This window comes from Gavialis gangeticus, unplaced genomic scaffold, assembly GCF_001723915.1.
Source record: "Gavialis gangeticus isolate Ggan-Ray unplaced genomic scaffold, GavGan_comp1, whole genome shotgun sequence".
Classification (NCBI taxonomy): Eukaryota; Metazoa; Chordata; order Crocodylia; family Gavialidae; genus Gavialis; species Gavialis gangeticus.
The window spans coordinates 12,666,792-12,679,411 of NW_017728993.1; the positions used below are offsets into that span (position 1 = coordinate 12,666,792).

Consider the following 12,620-nt stretch of genomic DNA (forward strand, 5'->3'; position numbering starts at 1 on the left):
GGTTGCACAAAGCATCCCACAGAAGCGCGGGGGGCTCCCCAGCGCCGTTGGCACCAGACCTGGAAGTGGACCAGAAGCACTTCCAGTCCACTTCTGGGTTCGTCACCAAGTACGTGGAGGCCCTCCCTGCACTGTTGTGGGATGCTCCATGCGGCCCAGCATCACAGCATTTACAAGCCGTGCTAGTATCTCAAGGTATATAGAAAAAACATTTAAAGCTGTGTCTGTGTCTGAATTGCTGATTCTCTGAATCAGCATCGAATCTTCAGATTCAGATTCGGCTGAATTGAATCAGGGACAGTGATCCAAATCAATGAACTGAATCACTGTCCCCAATTCAGGCCAAATCCGAATCGAATAGGACCCACTCTATACACCCCTAAGAAGTGACACGAATATTTTACTTTATATTTATAATTATATATAAGACTAGACCAAATATTCAGCAAGTTTAAACTGCTGTAATATCTCCTTTAATATAATTGTATTAATGTACACCAATTGAAATCCAATGTGATGCACTTATGTGTCTGTGTACATGCACACTTGTTTGGGTGTACTTGTATACGCATCTCTAAGTAGAACAACATTAACACATGCTGAATGCAAAGCATTTTGTATTTATCAATTAACTCTCTCTAGTGTTCAGCATATACTGTTTTTAGAGGTCATTCTGCCATACTGTTTTATATTCTCTACTGCCTTGCTGCTCTAAAAATGCTAATTGTCTCCATGAAAATGTAGACTGTTTACAATGGTGATTGCCATAGGTTTAGATCCCTGTGGGATCTAAAGGAGATTTGATTTCAGGTTTATAATTTGACTGTATAATGGATCCAACTTAGTTTATGTGTGTAAGGGACAGTGGTGGGTCATTCTTCAGAGAACTGGCTGCTGGCATGTTATTGATTTTATGGATAATATCATTATATTTTTACAGCCTTAAACACAGGAAATTCACCTTATGCCCTAAGACATGCACAAATTTAAATAAAGAATATAGCCATATGCCAGGTTATTGGTTTAGATTTTTGGATGCTGTTAATGATGTGTAGTCCATGATACTAACATAAAAAAAAAACTTCAGTGAAACTGCTTACTACTCTAATGGTTTATTAAATTTCTTTTCCTGTTTATAAAATATACTCATCTACAAAGTCCCTTGGTGAATGAATGGGGTTTAATATTATTGTTACTATATTAATACAAGCTTATTCATTTTGTTAGACCAGGAATCCAAGCTCAGACACCGTGTATAACCTTCTTACCCACGTCTGAGATTGAGTCCAGTGAAACATAGAGTTACAACTAATATTAAGAGGCTGGAAGATAAATCTTGGATGACCTCTGAGATTCAGAGTGTAGAATGGAGTTGAATAGTCTGAAATATGTGCACGAGCTAAAATCTCTCACCGTTGGCTATAATCAGACTTAGGGAGGTCCTGGTCAGTGTTTGAATTGAAATGTAGGTTAAATGGCAGCTGTTCCACTATCCTGATTGCAGCCCCACTGTGCCCCAGTATTGCTGGCAAACTCCTAAAGGAAATTAAAACCGACACTTGCTTGTTTGGGATCCTGAAGGCATCTCACTCTCCTGTTCTCATATTAATATGTTTCCATTTGGATTGTCTGCAATAACTTAGTTTCCCCTTGGGTTGTATAACAGATCATGGGATGCTTTTATATTAGTCACATCGCGGATCCGAGTCAGGACTTGGGTTCTGTTCTGAGCCACTTGTGTCATGCCATTCCTAGTCATAGAGAAACAATGGCTCTATCTGAAACATGTATGACTTAAAGGTGAGCCAGAGACCTCATAGTTAAGGGTGCATTTAAGTTTTAAAGAGCCATGAAGAATTTCCAATATACATATGCTGCAAGTGATATGTTTCTTTCCTAACATTAATAAAGGCCATGTGCAGAAGTTCAGTTTCCACTGAGAGAATTGATGCTCTGCTGGTAGAAGCCATAAGGGTACAGATGTTCCAGCTTTTTCTTCCGAGGCAAAAAATAGGTAGTCTGAGAAGAAGAATAAACCTGACTATCATGAGAGAGAAATCACTTCTGGGAGAGTTTCTCCCAAGAGAATGAACATCTGCATGCTTTCCCCTGGCTGAACTCCTCCTGGAATGAAGTGAAGCTGCAGGGAAAGACTCCCATCTCTGCCAGAGACTAGGGCAACCCCAGTCTGGAGAAGGCATGGGAGGCAGCTGCTCCTACCCCACCTGTAGACTGGGAGGGGATGGGAGGAGCAGTCACCAGGTGCTCCCAGCCTGCTTCTCACTCCAGAGTCTCCAGTGTGAAAAGCAGGCAGGAGGCTTTGTCTCACTGCTCCCTTGACTCATCTCCGGGGCACCGGGAAATCAAGCAGATGGAGTAGCACTGTAGGTTCCCTGCCTGTTTCTCACTTTGGAGTCCCTGGAGTGAAAAGCTGGCAGGGGGGTTGCCCTGCTGCTCCTTCCACGCTGCTCGCTGAGACTAGGAGCAGAGCAAAGGAGCAGCTGCTCGCTGTTCCCGATCTGTTCCCCAGTCTGTGGGCTTTGTGTCACAGTTCCCTTCCCTTGCTTGACCAGTCCAGGCAGCAACCACTGCTCCCAGCTCTTCCTCAAGCCCCAGTCTTGGGAAGGAGTGGAGAGCAGGAGAGAGAGGGCGACTGCAGGCTAAATGCCTGTATAGTTCCTCTCCTGGAAAAGTTTCTACCAGTTCCACTGGTGGAAATGAATATCTGTTTATAACCAAAGACACCTTGATAATGAAAAGTGGCTGCATTTTTATAATCAAATGTGTTTTGGAACTATTTCTTTTTTCCTTTGGCATTTGCCTCAGAATAGGGCAGGACAATCCATTACAGTGTTGTTCATAGTCAAATCCACTCTAGGGCTAGGTACAGACATTCAAAAAGCCCAAGATGGAATTGATCTGAGTTGCACGGTTTTCTGTAAGCGACGTAGTTTAGATCAGTAGCAAACGGTACACACATTTGCCCTTTGGTGAGAGGGCGAATCTTAGACTGACTTTTGCCATTTTTCAGCCAGTCTATGTGAGTTGAACTTCTGTTCTGTTATCTGTATAGACTGGTTTCCAAACAGTTATACTGGTAAAAGTGTGATGTCTGTACCTGACTTCAGGGTAGGTCTCGGCATTACTGAGTTGGGTTTCATACTTCATTAATATTCATCTACTTAAAAACTGCTGTTTCCAATGGGATTTCAGAGAAAGCTATTAAGAAATATCAATCTTCAATTTATAAAAGTATGTTCTTGCATTTGGAGGCCAATTGACAGCCTGTCTTGAGAACCCAGAACTTGCTGAGACCTGCACCAGGCTGAGTTGGAAAGCCCTTGGCACCTGTTCACAACGCAGCTCACTGGAGGTCTGAAGTCTGACTTAGCTAAGCACCCTCCAGTGCCTTAAGGCATTCATGGTGTTGGTTTTAGCAGGAGAAAGGCAGTATCATACACTGACATCTCAGTAGATGGGTGGTTATGGAAAGAAATGTTGTTCATCAACTTTAAAACTGAACAAAAACACTGACAGAAGCCTAGGATACTGGATGCATCTCTTTCTACAGAACAGTCTTTGAGACGAAATAGAGGGGCAAGTAGAAAGGAAGGTGTATTGAGGAAATTAGAAGAAGAATAAGCACAAAGAAATATGAGTGGGGAGCTGAAGAGGAGCTAGAGAAAGGGGGTGGAAATGGAGGAGGGGAGTAAGGCTGGATCCCTTTGTTGCACAGAATTAAAAAGAGCAATAATTACATGTTGGCTTCTAGCAGCTGCAAAAACACTTGGGGTTAGTTTGCCTGTTTTTTAGTTTAATGCTATCCCAAGCCTCTTACCAACTTAAAAGAGAATTTCAGCCTTGTAATTCAGGTATATCATATTTCTGCAGTTTCTGGTACATACAGGTTACTGACTAAAAACTATCATTAGAATCATAGAAAATTAGGGTTGGAAAGGACCTCAGGAGGTCATGTAGTCCAACCCCCTGCTCAAAGCAGGACCATCCCCAACTAAACCATCCCAGCCAAAGCATTGTCTACCCTGGTCTTAAAAACCCCTAACAATGGAAATTCCACAGCCGCTCTACCTTTCTAGTGAGAAAGTTTCCCCTAATATCTAACCTAAACTTCCCTTGCTGCAACTACAGACCATTGCTCCTTGTTCTGTCATCCACCACGACTGAGAACAGTCCAGCTCCATCCTCTTTGGAGGTAGTTCAAGGCTGCTACTAAATCCTCCCTCAGCCTTCTCTTCTCCAGACTAAATAAGCCCAGTTCCCTCAGCCTCTCATAAATCATGTGCTGCAACCCCCTAACCATTTTCATTGCCCTCCGCTGGACTCTCTCTAGTTTGTCCACATCCTTTCTGTAGTGGGGGCCCCAAAACTGGACCCACTACTCCAGATGTGGTTTCACCAATGCTGAATAGAGGGGAATAATCACTTCCCTTGATCTGCTGGCAACACTCCTACACCAATGCAGCCCAGTATGCCGTTAGCCTTCTTGGCAACAAGGGCACACTGCTGGCTCATATTCAACTTATTATCCACTGTAACTCCCAGGTCCTTTTCTGCAGAGCTGCTGCTCAGCCAGTTGGTCCCCAGCCTATACCGAGGCATTATAAACTTCTCTTTTAACGGTACCATGTTCAATGAGCATATGGTCTGTCTTACTGCACAAGGGCCGAAGAGCCATATCGTAGATGATCACACCTTAAAACTAAATCCCCACTTATGCTATAAAATCAATCATGGTTTGGCGCTTGATTATGATATTCCAGTAGTAGTAAAACAAGAGCTACCTTGCCTTTAGTTACTGCATGTATAGGCACAAATGTAACTGATAGGGGTCATATTGTGTTATAATTGTTTCCCACAGTATACTTGACTTTGTTATTTAGCTTGGATCTACATTTGCTTTCTCTACTGCTTCTGAGGATATTGTCTAAGAGTTTTACTCAAGAATTTGTAGTCTCTGGTCATCGGCCTGTTCTGCCACAGCTTAGAATGGCTGTATCATGCTCTGCTAGCTAACCATCACTAGTCATCAATCCAACAGCATCTTCTTCTGCTTAATACATTTCTTAATAAATGCTTAATTTACATAATTGACATGGGAGTTGTATGTAAGCATACGGAGCCATAAATTGTATTTGAATGCAGCTATTAATGCTGTGAATTAGGTTACGTTCCGAAAAGCAGATCAAAGGCTAGAATGGATATAAATGTGAAGCTATCTGAATGGGTGCAAATTAGTGATCACGAAGCAGAAAGAGAAAGCATTCTAAAATGTTTCTGAACCCAGAGTGATGGAAATATTCGTATTAGCTAACGCTGCCTTTTGCTACAACAACAGTGTAAGGTTGAAAACTTGGTAAGAATGCTTTTTGATTGGGATTGTATTTACTGCAAAATAAAATCAACTAGACATAGTGTTTACACACGTGAAATACTTATAGGAAAGCCTACTGATATGGTTGTGCATTGTTGTGTATCCAGATGTTCTTCAGGGCTTAGCGTAGCAAATGTTCTTTCGATGCTTTTAACTGTCAATACTAACATCTGCCTCGGCATTTCTTTAAGGCATAGTTTTAACATTACTTACAGTTTCTGACTCTTCATCTATGTGCCATTAGTATTTTCTAATAAAATGTCATTCAGAAACATGAAGATTTAGCCCTCTGTTTAATCCCTTTTGGGAATATGGAGGAGAAGCCTAATTGATGGAGGAAGTCAGATGACAAGTTGCTGAATTATGGTACAGTCACTTGTTGGGACCCTTTACATTGTAGGGGGTTTATTCTTGGTGCATAAAAAATTGTTTGGGGTTCATACTTTTCGTAAAAGGGAATTATTTTTGTACACTTAACCAAATTTAAAGATGCCAACTTACATTTTTTAACTCCTGCAGTTTAAATATAGCTTTAATGTTTTAACACAAATTTTGCAGTGTTAATTTGTAGTGTAGACTATGATGCCTGCGAATACTGTGGCTGAAGGAGAATTCAAATGAGAGATTTTGTTTGCAAGTGTTCCTTATTTCATGCATTCGTGTTTTTCCCAATGAAACTATTGTAAGGACTTAATCACATATATTTATGCAGACAGGAGAAAACTAATTGCTTTGATATGTGCATAAACATTAGTTGAGTCAGCAGACATTCATTAATACTACAACCGATTGCTCTGTCTATTGGACAAGTCCCTATCAAAAAAAAGGTTCTGAACTTTTGTGTATTAGAAGGCAGTTGCACAAAACCAATATTACTTTTTCTCTTGCTACTGCAGAAGGCATTTTTAAACCCCTGCCCCCAAAGCAACTTTTAAAAAGCAGTTAAAACTGCATAGTTTTCAAAAGTATGTGTCTATGTTAGATTATTTATTTAAATTGTAGGTTATTTGGAGCAAGGACGATTAGCATGACTAGCAAAGTGGCCCTCTCTGCACCCAACTATCTCACTCAAAAGCAATTCCTTTTTAATAAGAATTTCACTGCTTCCGTCTCTGGCCGCTCTGAATGACTCTAAGTGATTTTCTGTTAGCATTTATGCTGTTACTATGTATCAAGAAACAGAAAGAATACTACCAGAAAGCAGGATTTACCATGAATTTGGAACAGCAAAAGTGTATGAGCTGACAATATGATCTATTTCTTTTCCACTAAGTCAAACAGTTATAATAAAATGCAGACTTGACAGTATATTACTGGTACACAAGCTGGTCTACAGACAAGCAGTATCCTCTTATTCTTAGTGTTGGTTTCAAGATGCAAAATTCTCAGGTGAATAGGGATTAAAACACCCCACACAGTTCAGAAGTATTCAGATCCTTGGGGTTTGATTCAAGTTCATCTCTTATTTCTGTAAACCTAATTGGCTTGCAAATTTAATGCAGAAGATTTCCTCCACTAACAATCCCACTGTGTATTCTTTTGAGGAAAATGGGGCCAAAGGGTTTTATTGGACTAGTAAATTTCTCCTAATTTATTCAAATTCTCACATACTCAGGTACTGAGGTCAGAGCATAAATCTAACCTTTGTCCTAACCATGAACATGTATTTATTTTTCCTTGACAACCATGCCAATTTCAAATGTTCACTTATGTCTTTTCAGGTCAGGATCGCAGTGAAGCCACTTTAATAAAGAGGTTTAAAGGTGACGGTGTCCGATACAAAGCAAAACTGATTGGGATAGATGAGGTTTCTGCAGCACGAGGAGACAAGTTATGTCAAGATTCCATGATGAAACTCAAGGTGCAGTGTAACTTTTAATATTTAATATTGCAGAATCAGAGAGAGAATTTTAATTTGAATTTTATTCCTCCTTTCATGACACTGGGATGTCAAATTCAATTCTGTGCTATCCCTGAAATTTTCAAGATATATAAAAATTTGGTCAAGTCTGTATAAATTCCCAACTTCAGTTTTATGTCAGCATAACTCCAGTGATTTCAGTAGTTAATCTTGATGAACAACACCATTGTGTACAGCAGGACTTTGTTTAGAAAGCCAACGTTGAATATCATGACTAAATAATTTTGTTACTTGAAAATGGTTGGAGACAAAAAAAAGATCTGATGCATGAATGTGAGAGTAATATTTAGTCACATTATTTTTTTCTTACTAGATGTGACTTGTAAACTCTGATCTTTCCTTTCTAGAAGGTTTAAGTCTTGTCCCTAGCAACTGGATATGCTAAAGATATAAAATGAATGAGTTTACTTTGAAATTCCAGACAGCAAACTCGTAAGATGGTTTGGTAGCAATAAATCTCTCTAATAGATATAATTTATAAATATAGCAGTTCAGTGTTTCATATTCTTTATTTAGAGTCCAAGAGAATGCAGGTTTGAAGAATTCGGTTTGCAGGAGACTTAATACAGTTTGTCTTCGGTGCAAATTTAAGTTTCAGATTCAAAATGACACCTTAATGGTTATTTGATGGCATGTGTAAAATGAGTTAGTTTTATGCCTCCCCAAAACCATCATCATGATTGGCAACAGTTGGCACCCATATACACAGTCTGGGTTTTAACTTCTGCTGAGTTCCCAGCTGGTCTTTGCCAAACACTAGAGCGACCAGTACCTTGTGCTGGTAATAGACCTAGGAAGCAACAAGGTCTTGCATAGCAAAATGAAGAACTGGGTTGTTGAACAGTGATGATTTGGGGGTGCTGTGAAAGAAGGGCATGATAAATAGCAGAAGAGTTTCAAACGTTTGGGGATGGAGAGGATGAAGCAGCAACAAGAGGAGACCTGAAGTGGGCTGGAAGCTGTCAAGGTCAGGAGGGGTACTTATGAGGAGCATAGAAGTTAGGTTTTTAAGGAAGTTGCTAGGGTGCATCTCTCTGAGTCATTTCTCACACTCATTGAGCAGCAAGAAGAGGAAATTAGTGGACCCGTAAGTGCGATTCTTTTTCCACCTTGGGCACTGTGAGAGGGTTTATGGTGAGTGTTAAGCAGGAGCGATGGGGAGTGAGTATTGGGAACGCTGGAAATTTGTTTTGGTGGGAAGTTAAGTGTTGTTCAGTTATTGAGCATTTGGCTGTTGAAGATCTAATATGGTTCCAACAAAGAACACGCTCAGAGATTTTGAATCCAGCAAAGATCTTCTACTTAGCTTCCTTATTTCAGTCTTCTTCCCAAAACCCTACTAAACATAACTATTCAATAATATCAATTGTAACCAATCAATAATATGGATTCTTTTTTTTCAGCCATTTTCAAGTAACAAAATTATTCAATGTTATGATATTCAGTGTTGGCTTTCTAAACAAAGTCCTGCTGTACACAATGGTGGTGTTAATCAACATTAACTACTGAAATCACTAGAGTTATGCTGACATAAAACTGGAGTTGGGAATTTACACACCAGATGAAAAAGCTAACCTCTTTAACAATTTCTTTGCCTCCATCTTTATGAGCAGGAACCACCCCCTGGGGAAGCACTGCCAGGCCCAGGGTCAGTGAGGACCTAGTCAGGGAACTTCTGGTGGGACTGGATGTGTTCAAATCAGCAGGTCCTGATGATCTCCACCCCAGAGTACTGAGGGAATTAGCAGAGGTCATTGCAGGACGCCTGGCACACTCGTGGTGCTCTGGTGAGATGCTGGACGACTGGAAAAGGGCCAGTGTGGTCCCCATTTTCAGAAGAGGGAGGAAGGAGAACCCAGGAAACTACAGGCCCATTAGTCTTACCTCAGTTCTGGGGAAGCTCTTTGAGAAAATTATCCAGGAGCACATCTGCGAGGGACCAACAGCGGGCATTATACTTAGGGGCAATAAACATGGGTTCATTTGAGGCAGGTCCTGTCAGACCAACCTGGTGGCCTTCTACGACCAGGTCACAAAATCCTTAGATGCAGGTGTCTCAGTGGACGTAGTCTTTCTGGCCTTTAGGAAGGCCTTCAACGCTGTCTCACCCCATTTTCATTAAAAAATGAGGTGACTGCAGCATCAGTGCCTACACAGTCAGCTGGGTCACAAGTTGGCTGGAGGGCCGCACCCAGAGAGCGGTGGTGGATGGGTCTTTTTCATCCTGGACAGATGTGGGCAGTGGGGTCCCCCAGGGTTCTGTCCTCAGGCCCACACTGTTCAACATCTTCCTTAGTGACATGGACGAGGGGGTGAAAAGCATCTTGTTCAAATTTGCAGATGACACTAAGATGTGGGGAGAAGTGGGCATGATGGAGGAGAGGGACAGGCTGCAACTAGATCTAGACAGGTTAGGGGGTGGGTAGATGAGAATAGGATGGGTTTCAGTACCGACAAGTGCAAGGTATTGCACTTAGGGAGGAAGAACCAGCACCATACCTACAGGCTGGGGAACTCCCTTCTCGTCAGTGCAGAGCAGAAAAGGATCTTGGTGTCATTATAGACTCCAAGATGAACATGGGCCGGCAGTGTAGGGATGCAGTCAGGAAGGCTAACCGCACCTTGTCACGCGTCCACAGATGCATATCAAGCGGGTCCAAGGAGATGATCCTCCGCCTCTGTGCAGCACTGGTCAGGCTGCAGTTGGAGTACTGCGTCCAGTTCTGGGTGCTGCACTTCAGGAGGGATGTGGACAGCATGGCGAGGAGGGCCTCCCGCATTATCAGGGGGCAGTGGGGCAGGCCCTATAAGGGGAGGCTATGGGACCTGATCCAGTTCAGCCTCCACAAAAGAAGGCTGAGAAGGGATCTGGTGGCCATCTACAAATTGGCCAAGGGGAACCAGCAGGCTATGGTAGAGTCCCTGTTCCCCCGAGCACTACTGGGAGTAACAAGAAATAACAGCCATAAGTAGATTCAGGCTAGATGTCAGGAGGCGCTACTTCACAATCAGGGTGGCTAGGATCTGGAACCAAGTTCCAAGGAAAGTGGTGCTCACTCCTACCCTGGGGGGTCTTCAAAAGGAAATAATCACCTACCTGGGGTTGTTTGGCCCCAGCACTCTTTCCTGCCCATAGCAGGAGGTCAGACATGATGATCTGCTGAGGTGCCTTCCAAACCTACCAACTATGAAACTATGATTTGTTGGGTGGCAAATTTTTGGTTTTCATAGACAAAAACCCCAAGAAATAGTGCACACTATGTGCTAGGTTTGAAAGCACTCAATGTAGACTAAGGCCCCACCCTGAAAGGCTTTATAGATGAGGCAGACAGCATGCAGACCAGGGAAAAGAGATTGTTGGTGATGTAAAGCAGCATGAATGAACAGTGGTGTACAACACACCTCTCATGGTTCAGCAATTTATTTTTTTTTCCTTATGAATAATTTAAAAGAAAGGTATGAGCATTTTGTAATGGGAAGGAATTAATCCATTTTAAAAGGAGGGTCCTTAATTTCTCAAAACAGCATCTGCCACAAAATTCTAATCTTATTCATCTGTCTGTGGTCCCTTTTCCATTCATTCCTTGGTTCCATCTGCCGACGAGCGATTTGGGAGACGTATCGAGGTTATGAAGCTAGGCTGGCTTTTTTCTCTGTCTCTCATAGGAGTACCATTTCCATATCTCCATGATGCTTGATGCCTGTTAGCATAATGGAGAGACTTGCCTAAATAACGTTGTGAGATGACTAGAGCTATCAAGAACAGGTGGCCTCACAAATTCATATACTTGTCTTTAGAGCTAGTACTGTGAGCTTTTACCATTTTCTGTGAGGAAATAATTCCTCTTCATTTTAATATTCATGTCCTTCTGTTGAAATGTTACCTTCCACATTTTGGTCAAGTTCCATTAGAGGCAGCTTGTTCTTATGATCTGTGGGGAACTTGGGAACTAGCAACTCCTGAATGTTAACACTGGTTCCGGCATTAATTTGCTGTATGGCATTGGATAAGTCACTGAAACTTTCCATGTCCCACTTCCCTATATGTAAAACGGGGATACAAATACTTACTGGTGTGACTATTATCAATTGTTTAATGTTTGCAAAGCATTTTGAAGCAGCAGACAGTGACCAGATCTCAAAAAAATCATTGAAGAGCACGTTGGGTAGAAGTTAGGTGTCTGAGTGATCCACAAGACCCCTGCCAGTATAAGGGTCTGTAAGTACCTTGCATCCTGCTATTGCACATGTCCACAACATCTGCCATCTTGGCTGAGCAACACATCTTGGCACCTATCTCTGCCAGCATCTATTTGGGGTTCACAAAGCAGGCACACCAATACTGAAGTCTTCTGAAGGGCCCAATCTGCTAAACATGCTTTAGGTGTCAGAGAAAATACTTGCACTAAGTGGAGAAAAAAGATTGCTTATCCTGTATATATAATCTGTACACAATAACCTAGTGCAGAGGTTGTCAACTGGGGGTACTTGGGACGGCCCCAGAGGATACGCATGGTGGTGCAGGGATGCAGCAGCAGCACGGAGTGCTGAATGGTGCTGGCAGCCCTGTGTGAGCTCCCCAACCCCCTACTGCTGCCATTCACCACTCAGCACCACTGCCACATGCTGCTTTCCTGCCTCCCGCTATTGCCATTCACCGCTCTGCGCTGCTGCTTCCTCATGACGCTGTGTGCTGCCGACTGCGTCCAGCCGGTTGTCCCCCCCGGTCTGGAAGGGGGTATGCTCCAGAAGGGGTACCTACCAGAAGAGCTACACTCCTTTAAAAAGGGTGAAAACCACTGATCTAGTAGTTTGAAGACTTGCCCAGGAAGTGAGAAGCTGGGTTTATAGACCCTCATATATCACCTCCCATAGGACTATACTGTTCCACCAGGATCAAGATTACATTTAGATTGTGGACACACTTCACCCCTTCTAATGGAGCTGTGCTACTGTGCAGCAAAAAATGCAAGATTCATGATATCAGTGGGTGAGCAAGCAAGAGAAAGTATGCCTAGTGTTGAGGGCATTCTCCCAGGGTAAGAGTGGTAGAGTCCTGGCCTCCTTTAATGACACTAAATTAGTCTGAATCATAGAATCGTAGGAAGTTAGTGTTGCAGGAGACCTCAGGAGGTCATCTAGTCCAACCCCTTACTCAAAGCAGGACCATCCCCAACTAGATCATCCCAGCCAAGGCTTTGTCTAGCTGGGTCTTAAAAACCTCCAAGGATGGAGCTTTCCCACCTCTCTGGGGAACCTGTTCTAGTGCTTCACCACCATCCTAGTATGAAAATTCTTCCTAATGTT

At 42.4% G+C, this 12,620-nt stretch overlaps 1 protein-coding gene across 1 annotated transcript in view; it reads left to right on the plus strand.

Moving 5' to 3' along the window:
* The window catches only part of DAB1 (DAB1, reelin adaptor protein), a 340,711-nt gene that overhangs the window by 163,278 nt on the left and 164,813 nt on the right, over nt 1-12,620 (plus strand). The window contains exon 3 of the mRNA XM_019501227.1: nt 7,114-7,253. Coding sequence (XP_019356772.1) covers nt 7,114-7,253 — 140 coding nt within the window. The remainder of the gene's footprint in view (nt 1-7,113; nt 7,254-12,620) is intronic.